At 41.3% G+C, this 18,516-nt stretch overlaps 1 protein-coding gene across 2 annotated transcripts; it reads left to right on the top strand.

Annotated features, from left to right (window-relative positions):
• Positions 1–775: 775 nt before the first annotated feature.
• Positions 776–18,506, top strand: LOC145779316 (uncharacterized). Of its 2 annotated transcripts, none has more exons than XM_082590872.1 (15): positions 776–1,539; positions 2,285–2,438; positions 7,544–7,624; positions 8,088–8,155; positions 8,494–8,597; positions 8,810–9,003; positions 9,379–9,618; positions 9,817–9,924; positions 9,995–10,198; positions 10,591–11,811; positions 11,895–12,054; positions 12,258–12,362; positions 16,934–16,967; positions 17,098–17,356; positions 17,582–18,506. In XM_082590872.1, exons 1-15 carry the CDS (start codon positions 824–826, stop codon positions 17,654–17,656), a joined length of 3,723 nt encoding a protein of 1,240 aa, XP_082446998.1. In that variant the 5' UTR covers positions 776–823; the 3' UTR covers positions 17,657–18,506. The 2 variants fall into 2 exon arrangements, with proteins under 2 accessions (XP_082446998.1, XP_082446997.1); XM_082590871.1 differs by lacking the exons at positions 16,934–16,967; positions 17,098–17,356; positions 17,582–18,506 and adding exons at positions 13,443–13,499; positions 13,795–13,984; positions 14,679–16,927.
• The last annotated feature ends 10 nt before the right edge of the window (positions 18,507–18,516 follow it).

Raw genomic sequence — 18,516 nt, 5'->3', positions numbered from 1 at the left:
TGAGATGACAGTCTGAGACGTACCTCAATCTTGATATGCACATTATGATTTAGTATAAAGCAACATATCACAGTTATCACACCTACTTAAAAATATGTGCAATAGACAGGCTAGCCTACAATATGATAATAAAAATGATTAAACACTTGCAAAGCAAAGCCTTTCAATCAATCAAGGGGTTAAAAATAATTCTGCTGTCTTACTAAAATGATCTCTTCCCCCAAGTGGACTCGACGCTTTTTCATATAAAAAAAATCAAAAAAATCTGATTTAAATAAAAAAAATCATGATTTTTTCCAACCCTGTATTCTGTATTGTGCATCCCTATCGGCCACTAGTACACTACACACATGTACTAGCAAATAGCAATGGTTAGCATACAGTTGGTACAGGTGTATATTACAATTTACAGTTCATTTTGAAATATTTGCATCTTCTATTCTGCTTCAACAGATTAATTTTTAGCACTAATTATTTTTGTCATGCTTATCCTACCTGGCGATGGGACTATAGGCTAACGGTATACAGTTGGTTGCTAGATTCATAGTTTAAGTTTTGATTCCAGTCATTGTGAGCTTCTTGTAAACCAGTGGTTCCCAGAGAACATTTGTGAAATGTACGAAAGGATGTCGTTCAACACCACTCCAGAGCAAACTTACCCCCAGCAGCTGTGATATTTTTAAGTCATAGTTTAGAGATCTTCCATTCTGTTTTATATTTCATGCTTTCAGAAATTCATACCCTATTGTTTCAAAGCAAACATAGTGTAAGTATAATATGAAATAGTTTTCTGTATAGCCTACCATATGGAAATGTAATAAGAATGGATGATTCTATGGATGCCTTTGTCTCAACATTGCATCGTACTCGACCTGTGTCTCTTTCAAGAAAGCGCAAAGTTAATGCAAAAGCAAACATCAAAAAAGCAGCAGCTGAAACCAACAAGAACATTTCTGAAGAAAGTCCAAAGAGCATTGAGAATGATGCATTGGCTGAGAAACATGTTGTTTTACCATTACCAGTAGGGAGCAATGACACCCTGTTTGGTTTAGAAGAACTAGACCATGATGACTCACTTCGGGTTCATTGTGAGAATCAATCAAACCAAGATATCTGTAAAACAGACGAAGATGCAGTCAATCCAAGTGGGAAGAGCCAGGAAGAGAGACATTGTTTAAATAATGAAGATCTCTCGGATGGGTTTATGTGCTCATTATGTGAAACGTTTGTTTTGAAGAAAGATTGTGGTCTCCACCATGTTAAGTGTTTGAATGAAAAGTTTGCTTCTAAAACGGGCCATGCATCTCGCAATGATGTCATTGTTTGTCAAACATGCGGGAAAGAAATTAAAACCAATCAACATCCGAAGCATTTTGAAGAATGTCAAAATGCCAATTTAGAAGTAGCAAGAAGAATATCTCAGGAAAGAGTAACATCGTCATACTTTTCTCATTCCAGAAGGTTGAATTGTGATTGTCCAACTTGTGGTAAGGACATCTCTCATCTCAACACACCTTCTCGACATCGTCATGTAAATGTGTAAGTTTCAAATAACTGTGTTATGTAAAATTGCACATTTTTAAGGATCCATAATGCTACATCTATTCTATGTGAATTAAAAATAATAAGTAATAAAGTTTTGCACAAATGGTCATTGTGAATAGTTTGTCTGTTTTATTAAGTTTTGTTACTTAGGTGTTTAGTTGCTCATGTTGAGATGTGTTATTATTTCTCACAACTCGAAGCAGCCTCAAAGACAATAAAATGAAGACCTCTTTATGATGTTACATTGTTACAAAGTTTGCACTGACTTCTTTTCTTTCTACCCATTTCTTTAGTCTCCCCATTTGAGTAACCTGGACAGAAACCCATTTACCATTACAAGAATACAAGTACCTTGTTATCAAACATACGTTCTACATTGCCACTGAATTTTGCACTCTTCTACTGTATATGCATTCAAAACATCTCCTCAATAGCACAACTTCAATGTAGCTTCTCTCTGTCAAGTCATCATCTTCAAGTCTGGCCTGATCTATTTGCAATATCGCTGTGAGATTGCCACGGAATAAATGAACAGCACCCTAAGGAATAATAACCCTTCACTCTTCTGCCTTGGAGGAATTACCTCTTTGGTTAAAGGCTACGTTCTCAGCTCTTCCATCTGGGTTTGACACCAGAAGGACATGTTCCTTTAAAATCTTGCCAAACACCATACTTTGATGTAGTCAAGTTATCAAACTTAAATATAGTGTGGATTATTTTTTTAAATATTTTTTTTCAGTTGTCTAGACAAGCAGTTGAGCTCAACTGACCATGAAACTAGAGACTTGTCACCTCATCCAGCACCGTCTGGATTGACAGCCAAATCATGTGACCAATGCAACAAAACATTCAAATCAAGTCGAGGACTAAAGACTCACCTTCGTTCGTGCAAGGTTGGTATCTTTGTGTAGAACAGTGGTTCTCAACCTTTTTGTTTTTGCGGACCGCTTTTGGTGATCTCGAAGCGGTCACAGACCCCTAAAATGTTATCTGTAATTTTAGTACATCACATCACCTAACGGAAACCACTGTTCATAAGTTTCAAAGCAAAACATTTAGAAGGATTTGCTGAACTCGCGACGCACTTATGACGATCGATGACATTGACGGGCACGGGTCTGCTACTATTCGGCTACAGTCCAGTTCGGCTAGTCCGATTCGGCTAGTTCCCTATTCGGCTACAGTCTTTTTCAGCTAGTTCCCTATTCGGCAATTTTTTGAAAATCCAACGACGCCTTCTGTTTATTTAGAGAATTTTGTATTTTATTCCACAATATTGTTTCTTTTGCATTTTGACCGTTTGCATGTCGTTGCGTACTAATCGATTCCTCTGCCATGATAAAGTAACATCAACTGAGAGTCTAACGAAGGAAGTATAACCAAAGGAATTCCAGGTCATGTAATGCCGAAACCCAGGTTTATTATAAACTGGTTTTACCTACTTAGGTTTTAACTTCATCTTTTATGTCAAACGCTACTTGGCAACTGTCTTTTTTTCGTTGACACGTTTTCGCTGCAAGACTTTATCTCATTAACCTCTATTGTTAATCATGAAAAATGTTCTTTTGATGTAAAACACTTATTTTGAACGAACCCAGACAACAAAATTCGTCATTTTTACATTGATTCAACGTGTAAAAAATGACAGATTTTGCCGTCTGGGAAGGCACTCAAAGGTAAACGCTGAATAAAATGCAAGAATGCAAAAGAAACAATATTGTGGAGTAAAATACAAAATTTTCTAAATAAACAGAAGAATCGGACATACATCTCTCTGTTATCATTTTCAGTTTTAAGATCTCAGTTCTCAAAAGATCACCCACGATCACCAGTAAAAAAATTAGATTGGCTTTGTTGTGTAAAGGTACAAATGTAAGTACATCTACCATAAAACTCCGTCTTAGCGATGAATTTGGCCTCAAAGCACGTGGGTGAGCGCACTACCATCCTCCTCATCACATGGTCATCTCTTGGACTGGTAACCCTGGGTCTACCACCCTTTTTTAAGACCACTAAACTTCCAATTTTTTTAGATTTAACTATTGCCTTATAGACTGCTGTCTTGCTGAACTTTAGTCTTTCGGATATTTTTCGTTCTGAGTACCTTTCTTCCTTTAATCTAACAAATTTTGACCTCTCCACAGCTGATAAGCTCCTTTTTTGCCATTTTTTTTTTCAGCAACAAATCTTGAAAAAGAGTTTATTTTTTTTATTTCTGAAAGAAATAGCTCATTCATAATGGCTTATACAGAAGGCTCTGTTACATAACACTGCAGTAATGGCATAAAACCCAATATGACATAACATTTAAAATGATTTCCATAGATTATTGTAAGAATCCAAAATTTTGACAGGTGGTCTTAAACTTTTGAGCGCGACTGTATTAAAAAAAGCAATATGCCAATTCAAAGCTTTTTTTAATAGTTTTATGCAAATAAGGTAAAACTTAAAACACAAGATCAAAAGTAAAACCACAAGAAATGTGCTAAAACACAAGCCGTGGCACCACCGCGACTGACACAGTGACAAATTAGTCTAAAACCAAAAAATCCCCTAAATTCAAAATTAGTTGTGTTCAAGTTTGGCGCTTACAATAAATAAATTCCAAAATACGCCACAAAACCAACCAAATTTGGAAATTTATAGAGCAGCAAGGGGACCTTCAAATGGGCAACATTAGGTGCCAAAGGGGGCATTATTACGTCATTATGAGTGACAATGGACGGATTTGGAAGTCCTTGGCACTTGAAGATTCAAGAATCCAATCCCAACTCAATGTTGTGTCATAACTCATAATAGTAGGTTTTAGTAATGAAAGGCCACCGTGCTTGAGAACTGGGGTATAAGGGAAGAAACATTACATCATAATTGGGGTTTCTGAAAAATTAATAAAGGGTTTGCGCAAACTCTCCAAATAAGCAATCATATATAGTTGATAATAAGATGTAAAATGTAAACCAAGTCATTTGTGTAGTCGTACAAAAACTATTCGACAAGTAATGTGCAACCTAAGGCGGTAGGCACTTTAACATACTGATATCCCATTGAACCACGAACCATCAACCAATCAGAAGCTAAGCTTCGCTGTTCATGACGTCATCAAGGTTGCGTTTCTCGGAACAAAGGAAAAATGCAACTTCCCACCACTGCTATTGCTCTTGTTTGTTGTGTAATTACCAAAAAAAGTTTAAAGTAATAATCAACTCTCTGGCTGAATGCTGAAATGGCCACAATTGGACGGACAACCTAACATGTGATGGTTCGGGTTCGTTCAATTGGATATCAGTATGTCAAAGGTCCTACCCCTAAGGGCGCTTGTCGTTTGGTTGAGAAGCTTTTGCCAGGCCAAGACTACCCAGGTATCAAAAATGTATAATTTTGCATCGTTTTTACGTTGCTAAACGTTTAAAAAACACATGTAACTTGGTTGTTTTTAGTAAGCTGGTTCTATCAGTTTGTGATTTAATCATACGCGCCGACTTCCGGAGGGGCCGGGGGCGGCGCCCCCCGTAAATTTATGGTTGAGGGGCTACAAAAATGGCTAATACAAGTGGTGTTTCAAAGATAAAATACTTCGCGAAAGAGATTTAGATCATTTAAACGGACTTAAAGAATGTCGAAAGCGAAAAACAGCCTACGTTGCTCTTGCCCGCAAAACAGCAGCTGATCGCATGGCTTTCTCTGGAATGTAAATTACTACCGAGATGCACACGGGGCACGCACGCTCACAGTCACACACTGCTTATCTTCCCGCGCGTAAGGAGCAACTTCAAAGTCAAAACGCGTGGTAGCGAAAAAGCGAATGCGAGGTTGAATGTTTATTCCAAACGTCCGTTAGATTTTTTGTGACTTCACACATGAAGTCGATTTTAGCAAACTTTACCTCAATTATATTGATTGTATATATTGCGAAAATATATAGGCTACATCTCATACACTCATCTATATATTCACTCCTACACTACCTCGATAAAAGACTATAAAGACTTTCGATAAAAAACAGAAGGGAAAACACTTCGCCGTTGTTAACGCTTTGAAGGTAAGTAGCCTAATTAGCAAAATGCGCGAAACGAGGTTAATAAAACTGATGGTGGGTTTCCACTCTGCTTGAGATCATGATTTTTTGCGTTTTATTTCAATAACTTCACTGTCTTGATCGTTGTTATTTACTCGAACGAAAAGGAAATGAATCGGCATGTTTCCAACTGTTCCAATTATGAGATAACAATATCAAAAATTTTACGACTAGGCGTACCGCATGCGTAAAACTAATCCTTTCAAGCAGCGATTCAAATAAATTCGGTTTGCGACCTAGGTGTCAATATAAACAAGACAGTGAGCTTAATCAAAGACTATTTTAATTGAGTACAATAGCGTTATGGTTATGACGTCATCATCTTTCTCGCCCCCCAAGGTTTTTTGAAAGTCGGCGCCTGTGGATTTAATTACCACCTTTCGTTGTAATAAACTCACCAAGCTTAAACAATGTCAGAGTAGGGTAAGTAGGCTGCGCAACGAACTCCCACAGCCACATTTATCACCACTTGCTGCTGACAAGTCAAAGAACATCTATGTCTTTTGATGTTGCCTATTTGCGTTGCATTTTGTGTTTTTTTTTATAGTGATACTTGCTCTTCGCTATTTCTGTTACGTTTAGATGATGTCACGTTATTTTGCCGATTTGAGATATAATAATTTAATTCATGACGTTGTATGGATGAAAAACTTTTACAAGTTTTATACTCTGCCGAGAGTAAAAAAGAAACACAAATGATAAATATTGGAGAAATTGAGTTTCCTTACACAACTTAAGAATCGAACAACGCAAAACTGCTGAAACAAAATGTTTTGTTTAAGTGAAAGAATCACTCTAAGCAACCAATGTTAAAATGTGCGCCCAAGAAGTCATGGGAGTGTGACGTATCAAAAATTTGAACAGGCTGTTATTTTTGTACATCAATGTGACGTTAGTTACTACTTTAAAAAAAATTATATCTTTGCTTCTGTAGAAAATCCGCAGCAAACGCCTTTTTGTACGTGTTTAGTATCAGCCAAATTTTGCCGATACCGATACTCAAAAAATGGCCGATATCACCGATACCGATATATCGGTACATCTCTAGTCAAAAGTCAGCAATTTATATGCTGGTTTGGTGTTTTTGTATAAATTTTATCGAAAATTAATGAACTTTTGCGATGTTACAAGCATTTCTCCTTTTTTTCATTTGCAATCAATACTTTGTTGCAATCACAGTCATGGCAAAACTGTGATTTCTAACAGGCTGCTGACTAACGTTTCATTTCTAAATTAAGCATTGATCAACAATCTGCTGTCTGAAAAGATTTAAGTTGAACATACTGTAGCCTAAAAGGTAAAGGTGAGTCCCATACTTTATCCTAGCATCGGGGAATGAGAAGATAAGGTTCTCATTGTACTAAGCCTTTGGTACTAACCAGAGTAAAATGGCCAGTTTCTCTCTCCACCGCCTTTCCTTCAGCAACCATGCCCATCCAATTGTAGCCTACATAGCTTTATAAAAACATTTAACTTTTTTACATGAATTATTTTTAGCTAAGAAACCGAAGCTTTGTGCGACGCCTTTTGAAATTTCAAACAACGCACCGGGGCGTCGCTATGCTCAATTTAAGATTCATTGCAGGCCTAATACACAAATAAAACATATATATATAACCATTTTTAAATGGTGTAATTTATCAACCATGCTGCAAATTCGGAAACTTTCACGGACCCCCTGAAAGCGTTTCGTGGACCCCAAAGTGTCCGTAGACCCCCTGTTTAGAACTTTAGATCGCTGGTCTAGAACTTTTGATCTGGTTTTGTGATCGTTCAACAGCGTTAACTTGCATCTTTCATCTGCAAACTTGTAGAGACTGTGCTGCCACCCCTAGCTCTGTTACAGAGCGGTAAGAGCTTCGTTTTTGCACCAAATGTGTTTTTTTGCTCACTATATTGAGGTTGATTACTATTACGTCACAGTCCAAGCCTTCGGTCGCGGTACAACCCAGACGGAAGAGGAAGGTGCGGTCTCCAAAGAACGCGGATGAAGATATTTTACAGGTTAGCGATGAAAATGACGTCATTTGGTGCCCATTGTGATGAAACAGATATGTTTTGTTGGGAGCCACACCCACAACTGTGTGGAAGACCTTGATCAAACCTAGTCGGTTGCCATGGCGAAATCAAAGCAAGCGCCAGCAAGCAGTGTCTAATATTCCAAGTTGAGCTTGTGCTATGCAAAGTAATCTGAAGGTGATGACGACAAACCGTTTGCTCAGCCCAGCAACATGCAAAGAAAAATTTGAATTATTTCAGAGCTTTGTTCCAGAGTTACTGACGTAGGGATTTTTTTACGTACATGTATATCAAACTCGTCTTTTGTTGTGTCAATGGTTGTGAGCCGCTTGGTGCGAAGGAGTATGTGCTGGAATGAATTGCAATTTCATCGGACTTATTCACGGGCAAAGTGCTTGTCACGACTGATTCAATGGTTGTCCAGTGTCAACTCTATATTTGTCTTTAGCTCGCTCTCGGCATCTCAGCTTCAACAAGCACAGCAGCCAAGCAAAAGATCAAGGAAGAGAAGCGGAGGTAAGTTGAAACGCAGCTTTCCTTCATCCACTCCCGAAATGGTGAAGGACATTCCATGGGTAACAATGCATTGGATATTTTTAGTCTCGTGTATTTGTAACGATGTTTTGCAACATGAACGTCATGGTGGTGAATGTGAAAATCAAAATTATTTTAATGATGCTCGTACCGACTGTTCTGTTGCAAGAAGGTACTGCTGTAATAACCAGCACCACCTCGCCATTAGAGGGCAGTGATGGTAGTGTTCCTTGATACCGGTGGGGTTTCCATGACTACAACAAGCTAATCTTACTTGGTTTTGATCTTTGCCGTTCAACTGAGAATGATCATCTTCACAGGAAGAAAGAGATCCCGATTCCTGCGATGCTGCAGATAAGTATGACGTCACGAAAGAAAGCGCTCGAAGCACGAGTGAAGAGCATCATCAGTGCATCCGGGTCAGGTGAGTGAACGCTTTACGAGTTCTATTGATGAAGACGCCGATCAGAGTTTGTGTTCTGTAACAATAATGCGACTTTCAGTTAAGCACTGACGCAACTGCACCTTGGTATCCATGTGCGGCTCCGTGGTTAGGGTTGCTTGTATCTTCAGCCACAGTAGTGAATCCTCACAAGATCTAAACCTGATGAAGTGACAGTGATGTCTTGTTCGCAGCCTCCAACAGCGAAGTCTCTTCCACACCGATGCTGCCTGCTTCTAGCAAACAGAAAGATATCGGCCTTAGCTGCCCCCGCTCTGAGGCTCAGAAAGAAGAAGATGGGGAGATTTCTAGGCCTGCTCTAGTGCCATCTAGAGAAGACAATCTTTTCTCGACCAATGAAAGGAAAGAAAACTTCTTTTCTGATAAGGTAAATAAGACAAAACAAGTGTTTCATTGCATGAAACTTCCACCATGAGTTGCTGTGCGACCATTGGTTTTGTTTTCCTCTTGTTCCACGTGTTTGCTTCTCGGCTGCACGCGCATGTTTGTTTTAGTTTCTCAAACAGTTGGTTTGAGATGTTTCCGCAATATCCTTCGCTGCCTTGCTGCAGCTCCATGCACAGTTTGCTCAATAACCTCCTGGATACTATGAATCGTGGCAATATTTTAATGTCAGGTTTGCTCGTGTTTCTTCTGTGAAGTTTTATGAAATTTGTAAAGCTTCAAAGGAAGAATGGACGACGTTTCATTTTATTGCATCGTTTTCACATCATTGTTGCGTCACATTCGCTTCTTCACGCAGGAGTGCTCGTCTGAGGAGAGGTCGCCGATGAAATTGAGCCGGTTTGCGTCTGCATCCAAGTGGACTCTCACCACGGATGCTCCTCCTGATTACAACTTCCGGGTCGCTGGTCTTTTGTCTCAGTTCGACAACATCTCTTCCCTCCCATCGCCTCCTGGTCGTGCGGAGGATCAACCCGTCTCCAACGCTACCTCCGCAGATGACAAGTTTGCCGACGTCACATCCGCAGACGTTCCCCAGGTTGACCGACCGTGTGACTTCATTTGAATACTGGAACTGCGAAGAATTTTTTTTCATTGTGAAAATTGCTATAACCCATGTGACGTCTCCTTATGACGCGGTTTGTCACTGTGACGTCAACTCACGACGTGTCGGTGCCTGTGTTGTGTGGATATTTACCTTGAAGCTTCTAACATCTCACTTCCGGTATAATTGCAGCATTCTAGCGAGGCTATCCCTTCAACGCTTCTGGACCTGGTCAACCTCCACAATCCTGTTGATGGGCCCGGTGATCATGAGTCTCCTCCAGCCAGACCCCACCTGGAGGTTGGTATTGTGATACGGACAATCCTGATGGCAGTCGAAAGATACAACTTTTTTAACTCTTCCTGTTTAGGAAGCTGTTGATGAGGATCCAACTTCTCAAGCTGATTCAACTATGCACTACTCAGAGACTTACCAGGAGCCAATGAGGGTGTTGGAAGATTTACGGAAGATGATCGACGATCCTCAGTTGAGCGACCTGCGAGTGGAGACAGAAGGAAAATTGTTCTATTTTCACAAGTTCATGCTCGCCGCTAGATGTCCCTCTTTACTGCAGGTGAGTTTGGAGCAGTATGACGTCATGTGCATGAACGTTTCGCATTTCTCTTCCCACCGCGCTGATGCAGCGTCCTCCTTCAGAAGCACGAGCTTCATTGAGCACCCATGGCATCATCCGTCCCATGGTTTGCATTTGGCTTTTGAGGTTTTCACGCAATTGGTTTAATGCTGAACCGAATTACAGGATTTCTTTTTTATGGCTTAGTTGTATTTAATCTACTGTAACTTTCATGCTGTTAAAAGGGGAAATCTGTTTATCTTAAAACAGAATTTCTTTATGTAAAGAAGATATATCTCCCTTGGAACACGAAAATGATGCGCAATTTCAGAATTCCTCGTTGGCTGTTTAACCATATCGCGTAACTACTTAGCAGTTCTTATTATGTGAAGGTGTTGACTGAAGGATGTGATGAGGACGGCATCTACCACGCTTCCTCCTGCAACATCCAAGACATACATCACCTCCAGCTCTACATCTATACGGGTCACTGTGGAAGTCATGAAATCGCTAGAGATGCAGCTCTTAAGCTTGGCTCCAGTCTTCCTCTTCATCGAGCTGCATTAACAGAAGATAAGCAGAAGAATGAAGAAAATAATTTAGATATTAAGGAACGTGTTGATGGAAGTGAAGAGGATACTTGTGGTGAAATTGATCTCGTGATGAATAACAGCCTATCATCGACCACTTTTCCATCTGATGACGATTTATTTGCGAGTTTTACGACTCCCTCTTCCTTGAAGTCCAAGAGCCGACCTCTTCTCTCCTCTGTTCGTGGTGCTTCTGTGAACATCAGTGGGAATCTGGATGGAAGTGCGTTTGAATTTCCAAACATCAACATTGAAGCCAGCAGCACTTCAAAGGATCCATCCTTTCGAGATGAAGATGCGACATACGACGATTTGAAAGCTGTGGCTGGTATCAATGGAAAAGATACGAACATGCATTTCGTTGGAAATAAATGCACATCCAGTGTATCTGCTCCTGTTTCACCCAACTCGACCTCTGCCACTGCTCAGGATTCTGTATCGTTTGGATTAGAAGAAGATGAGGTGACAGACGCAAAAAGCAAATCGGAACCTCCTCAATCCTTGTCTGTGGAGAAAAAGTTATCACGGGAAGATGCATCAGACCTCACATCTCATCCAGATGTCCCATCTCCGGATGCTCTTCCTGGCATCCACAATGTGTTTGATGAAGAATTCTTCTTTGGAAGTAAGAATGTCGACCAATCACAAGACAGCGATTCCGACTTAGAAGTTTATGACGTCTCAATGATGGAGTGTGACGTTGACGTCACAAGTAGGAAATCGTTGAGCCAGCCACAGGGGCGCATAGGGGATCCACCAGATGAAGACAATGCGAAGAGGGGTCAGAGTCAACCAGCCCCTTCCACCGATTGCCGCCCAGCCTCCAAGGAAGTCGAACTCGCCCCAACAAATGAACTGGACTACTCGGTGAATGATTCAGTCCTCCTGAGGGGGGTTGCCAGTGGACTAATAGAGACCTCCTCTTCCAAAACCCCCACCAGCAGAAGAACGAAGAGTGATCTGGTCCCTATCACTCCTATGCCAAACTTTAGCGACATGGACACCCCTGCCATCATACAGAAGGTACCTCATTGTTGATGACTTCCCTTAGATCCGCTCTGATGCGTCGTTTCAAATAAAAACATTGTTCCCTGATTGTGCCGCAGGGTCGTCGAATTGGTCTGAAGAAGACACTGGGGAAAAAGAAGATGAAGATTAAATTGAAAGAGCATCACGCCTACACCCATCAGGTGGAGTCGGATGGGGAGCATCACGCCTACATCCATCAGGTGGAGTCGGATGGAGAGCCATCTACAACCCCCCCTGGTAGGTAATAATACTAGTGGTGTGCTTGACTTTAGGCTTGCATGTTGCATCCAGGGAAGCCGAAAAGTATATGACGCTTTATAAGTCGATTTTAATTTTCGTAGGCTGTAATCTTTGTGATTGGTTTGAGTTTATCTCTTGTCACTGTTGGCATGGTAATTCGCGAAATTTCATCTTCCTCTCATTTGATATTGCTCCGTCAGCTCCTCCTAAAGAGAAGAAGCCACAGTCCGTGTTTGGAATCCTCCGTCTCCTCGATGATGACGATGATGGCTCAGAAAGCGATGAACCGGAACGACCACGTGACGGTGAGATGACGAAAGTCGTTTTCATTTCATTCCTCATGTTCAGGAAAGCCACACTGGCTGTTTGTGACGTTGACAGAAGGAATCTTCGTGTTTCCAAAGCCAAGTTGATGACGTAACATATCAGCCGCAAGATGAGAAGGTTTCTAGTAAAAAGAACAATCAGCTGTTTTGTTTGTTTTCAAGATTGTCTGAGCAGCTGCGCGAAATTTAGAGACATTTTTATTCGCATGTTTGTGACTGCATACTAGATTAGTAGTGTATAGCGTGTTCTGCCCGGTCAGCACAAAGAGTTTTGGAGGTTTCTCAATTCGCTTTTGCGCCAACCAGTTGAAAGTTGAAGTTTCCACTTAACAATGCTTTGGACGCAGTGACGTAGGTCATGGTCTGTGCCAACGTGGTTGCTTATCAGTCAGGTTGAATTGTTTGGTCACTTTTGATGTTTTGTTGCTTTGAAGTTAGATGTTGTCAGATTTTAAGAATTGAACGTTTTAATTTTACAAAACCGTTTTCATTCAAAAACTGGGTTACCTGCCGACCTGAACAATTTAGCTCAATGAAGTTCACTGCCTCAAAGTTGGCTTCTCTCTGACTGCAAGCGATGCGTGTTTGAAAACCAAAAAGTTGCTTTTGTGTTAAGCGTTTTTTGCCAACTTTTTATGGCACGGGGTTTACGCCTTAATTAAATTTCTAGTTCTTTCCCGATATCTTACTTGTCCAACATGGAGGAGACTTGTGCCTTGACCCTCGCGGCATTCCCATCTGTGGAATCTTCCACAAGGGTTGTGGCGAGATGCTTGATGGCGGCCACTTAACGGCATAACCACACCAATGCGGCAACCCGAATGGTGGCACTGTTTCCGACGTCACAACTTCGGCAGTTATTGTGTAGTGAGGTGCAACCACGTATGTGGTGGGTAGACAGCGCCACCGTCTGGTAGTTTTCATAGTTTATGAAAAAAGATGTTGCTCGTAATAATTGTCACTAAGTTCCACAATTGGTTGACCTAGTTTGTTTACTTTACGCTGTCTCCCACCGCTGTGCGGACGTTGTCGCATACTGAGGCTAGAACAATCTTTTAGATTCAAGAGACGCGGAAAAGTTGGCAACCCTGGCGCTGGAGAAGCTTTCAGATTCAGGTGGGTTGTTTCTTTGTTTCTGGTCGTTGTGTTCATTAATTAGTTTACTTTCATCTAGTTCCTTGCCAAGACACGTGCCCGGGAGCGGTGTTGAACCGATGTTCTTCAAACACGCGTTTGTACCCAGCAATCCCGAATCACATCGTTTCGATGTTTGTTTCCGTTGTAGTGATGTAGAAGGAAAACTTTTAACGTAAAGTTTTTGTGGCTAGTGGTTGGTTGGTACAGGGGCCACCATCCCAGACAGCAAAATCTGTTATTTTTACATCAATTTCACCGGATTTTTTGTTATTAGAATTTGAAAGCGCGATCTCCCGAGCACTGCACTATCTCCACCAGAGAGGGCGCTTGGTGTCCGTGCTGAAGAAGGACGCCAAAGCCAACCGGGGGGTCCCGAGGGGCTCCCTGCTTGATATGGGGGGGCTTATGCTGAGTTTCACCCCTGAGAGCAGCCGCTACGTCAAAGAGTGGACAATCCTCTTGGAGTAAGAACCAACAATTATTGTCATTCATATTTCACTTGTGTAGGTACAAACGACCTGTTTCAGTCTAATGATGCGGGTTCGTTGTGGTAGTAGCGGTTTGTTGCGAGATTTCGGAACACAGTTTCTTAGTCATGTGCAAAGATGAGTGACGAAATCTCGCGACAAACCGCTACTACCACAACGAGCCGGTATCATTAGACTGAAACAGGTCGTTTGTAGCTACACAAGTGAAATAAGTAACGATCGTTCTATTGCATTCAAGCTATCTATACGATTTCACGTCTATTGTTCCCCGTATTGCGAGGATTGGACGCCGACGAATTCTACTCTATCTAATGGCAATTGCACCGCAAATATTTTATTATCGATTCTCAATGGATTGTTTCTTTTTGGACAATAACTTTCATTTCATTAATATTTTTCATAAGTTTATTTGAAGAAATTGTCTGTTTTTTTATCTCATCTCATCGCAGTAAGTTTCATCATCAGCAGCTCCACTGATGTCTCGTACGATTCTGGTCATTGGGAGGGTTGCCAGGTTCTTTCCATCCAGTTCATGTTGCTACTTTAACGAATGTAATGTCGCAGTTAGGTGCAATGACGTCACTGAATTCCTTTAACGTCATCAGCGACGTGATTGGACTCGCTTGAGTGCATTTACTTGATGACGTTCGTTGTTGTTGTTTATTTCCAGTTTATCTCCATCGAAGCGTGACGGAATGGTGGACGTTCTATCCCGTGCCGTGATTGAGATACCGGGACTTTCCCAATACCAGCCCCAGCTCTTCAATGTCCTGCCGGCCATCTACAGGAGGATGCTCAGGGAAAACCCCACACTGAACCCACAGGCAGGATCGTGGCGTCAAGTCAAGCGTTCGGCTTTGTAGTGATGCGTCATACTCCCGATGTAGTTACTGACCTGTGTTGTTCTTCTGTCCAGGAGACATTGATATTACGATGCTACGAATATTGCGATGTTCTGTGCGGTACTGAGACGTCACCTGTCAATCACCGTTCAGTGTTAATGGCGTCATTTTCAATCCTCAGTTTATACTGAGACGTCACCTGTTAGTCACCGTTCAGTGTTAATGACGTCATTTTTAAACCTCAGTTTAACTTTCCATGCTGTCTTGTAAGTTCTCACCCTCATATTATTTGGAAGGTGCCAGAATCATTTTTCCGCCGTGTAATTATAGTTTTTAAGTGTCATTGTTGTGCCTTTGTCTTCAATCGACGGCGTGTCTTTAAATGTCGAGCCAAAGACACAGCCGCATGTTCTTCAGCGGTGTCCAACCGACGCCCTTTCTAGTGTCGTTCCAGAGCTCTCACATTCAGCAAATTGGTTGAGTTGTCGTGACAGATGGCATGTCGAATTCTGCGCATTCCAGATGCCACTCAGGCAGACTTGGACAATCAGATAATTCTAGTTGTTTAATTCGATAAATTAGAGCGAAATGTCGGTAATTCTAATCTAATTCGGCAAAAACTTGTTTCTCTAATTGTGGTTCTTATACAATCTCCAGTTTTGCTAAAAATTTTAGTTTGTCCAACAGTATTTTTTGGCAAATGGAAGGATACTGCGCTCTTATCAACGTTATAGAAAGAAAATGCAATAAAACGATCAAGATCGAAATGTCATTCCATCCCTTGAGCAGCAAAGTCATGAAAAATTCGATTAATTCACTGACGTTACAATGTATATTATGACATAAGTGGTTTTGGCGCTGTAATGGTGGAATGACACTTTGATCCCGAGTTGCCACATTGGCGCTTTTATTCAACTAAAAAAAGATAGTAACCAAGTTTGGTAACTACAAATATTTTTAATTTGTAAATATAAAATATTTTTAGTAAAATACAAATATAAAACATTTGTAGTTACCAAACCTGCTTACTTTTTTACTGATTTTATACGTTTGGTTGCATCCTTTTACATGGATCCTACAAAGAATAATGTCCTACAATTCTCTTAACACCGAGAAGCCAGAACGGAGGTTAAGGGTCTTCAGATACATTTTATTACACTAAAAAAAGATATGAGACGACTGCGTCCAACTAATTCCAATCTAGTTTAAAGTCTACTCTAATTTGTGAAATCTTAGGTAGCTCTAATTCTAATCCTAGTCTAATTTGTAAAAGCTTAAATTACTCTAATTATAATTCTAATCTAATTTCGAAAGACGACAAAGATTCTTGTTGTCCAAGCCTGCACCCAGGAGTTGGGAGAGGCAGCATATGTTAAGCATCAATGTGATATTTGTTTTGTCGTTACCATGGTTGCTTTGTTTTGTTGACATTGTGATCTCATAACGTTTCGATCTGTCAAGTGTGGACATGGCACAGTTTTGTCCATGAATCGTTGTGTGATTGTTGAGTGTTTCTCGTTGTTGATTAGAAATGTTATTGTGACGTCACTAATTTCAGTTCCAAATATTTCATTTCCTTCAGCTTTTTGCTTCATCTGTCCCACCGCGAATTATGTCGTAACAATTACGCAAACAATAAAAGCCTTCCTTTCACAAGTGGTTCTTCTGCAGACGGTTACGTGAATGTAACGTAGATTATCGTACGGTTAGACCCATTCGTGTCTTGAAGTCCAACTTGGAGGAGAGGCAAGATCCTCAACACCTTGCTGGGATTGATCTGGCCGTTAGGTGACATTCATTGTCGGCTGCGTAGCCGAGTGATGAAAACGTCTGCGCGACGTTCGAAAGAACGTGGGTTCGACACCGCTCCAGAGCACGCGGCTGTGTCTCGGCAAAGACACTTAAAGGCAAGCCAAAATAATGGGAGCAGCTGACTCGAAGACTATATGTCACCTCGCTGCTTCCTGTCGTCTGTTGTATCGCAGTGTACTGTGTGTTATCGCAATGGGCGCAAATAAAACACGATTATTATTCCTGTCGACGTGGCTTGGTGTGACGTCATAATGTATTTTTTTCCTTTCAGGGTTGGATGTGATTCGGATATATGAGGATGGGAGGTGAGTCTTCATTGCATCAGGGATTGCACAATGGGAGGTTGTTGCCACCGGTCTTCATCTTGTCGGAGCGACCTCGAGTGGCAACAACCTACCGAAAGTGACGATCATGGCTTAGTTATTCTTGTTCCAGTGACGTGGAGGAGCTGCAGAAGACCTTGTTCGGTGATCACCTGGAGGAGCCACCTGACAAGAAACCGTCCAAGAAGATCAAAGCAACCGACCCGTGCGAGGTCGATCAGCTGATGCATGACGTCATCACTAGTCATCGTGACGTGTACATGGACATCCTCCAGTACCGTCCGGTCTTTCTGAGCAGGATCAAAGAGATGGTGGAGGACGGGGACTTCACTGTCCGTTCCAACGACCTCCTGGACTACCTCGACCGACAGGTTTGCTTCCATGGCGTGTTGGAATAACCAAAGTTCCTCATCGTAAACTTTTTAAAAACATCGAAAAGCTTGGAAAGCACATTCCTGATGCAGTTGTCGGCTCTACATCTACACCGTTTGTTATCTTACTAATGCTTTGGTACATCGGATTCCCATCGTTTATAAAACTGAAAGTTTTGACACCCAGCAATTGCCGCATGCTCAGTAACATCCCATCTTCCTCAGGGAATCACCTTCACCACATCGGATGAACGGAAAGGTAAAATCTTCAGGAGAGCGAAGAGGAAGACCAAGAAGTGAACCACTTGGTATTGACAACCTCCTTCCAGAGCACCATCTTGTGTTGGCGGCTTGCTTTCTACCAAGCACTCGGTGGAGGTGGAACGCTCTGCATGCGAAGTAATGGGAGGAGCAACAAGGGCGGTGTACCTGTGACCAGTGTTTTTTTTTAAGGTGTTTTGAGGGACCGAAACGGTACCCCAAATTTCTCCAGCGGTTTCCCAAAATTTGAACTTGCAACTACAGTAGAAAAGTAATGGTTGTTTCTCGCTATGTCTTGTCGATAATACGAATATAGCCTACGATCAATAGTTCACGTCCGGAAAAAAGAATAACTGGAGGTACAGCTAACAGCTGAATCAAAGAGTTATTCACAGAAGAAGTGCACCTTCGATACTCGTCAATGTTTGTTTCTAATTTATGGCGCATGATGATCAGTTTTTACGTGCGGAAACATAACAAGCAGAAGCCAACAAGCACACTTTGTTTGATTGTGCAGCAAACTTGTTTGGCGGCGTGTTTCGCTGTCACAATCATTTAAGCTGTGCCTTGTCGAATAATTCATTTTATGTTGCGTTGATTGTATGTAATTATGGCTATTTTTTGGTATTTAAATGAAACACTTGCGGTCTCTTAAAACTACTTAGCGTTCACCCAAACCAAACCTTAAAAAAAAACCTGCCTGTGACCACGATTTTACTCCCACTGCACTTCGTCTTGTTAATCATTCGTTTTTTCAATACATGACCGCGAGTTGGTGTTAGTTGAGTTTGTTGCGATACCTCAATCATTTGTTCACGTCGCGACCCCTGTCAGCACACGACACGGTGGTAGCTGCGATTTCTAATAAAACTTCCGAAACCTCAATCGACAGGCACTTT

This window comes from Aplidium turbinatum, chromosome 11, assembly GCF_918807975.1.
Source record: "Aplidium turbinatum chromosome 11, kaAplTurb1.1, whole genome shotgun sequence".
NCBI lineage: Eukaryota > Metazoa > Chordata > Ascidiacea > Aplousobranchia > Polyclinidae > Aplidium > Aplidium turbinatum.
Note: the sequence above shows the minus strand (reverse complement) of the source record. Positions and strands in the feature narration are given on the sequence as shown.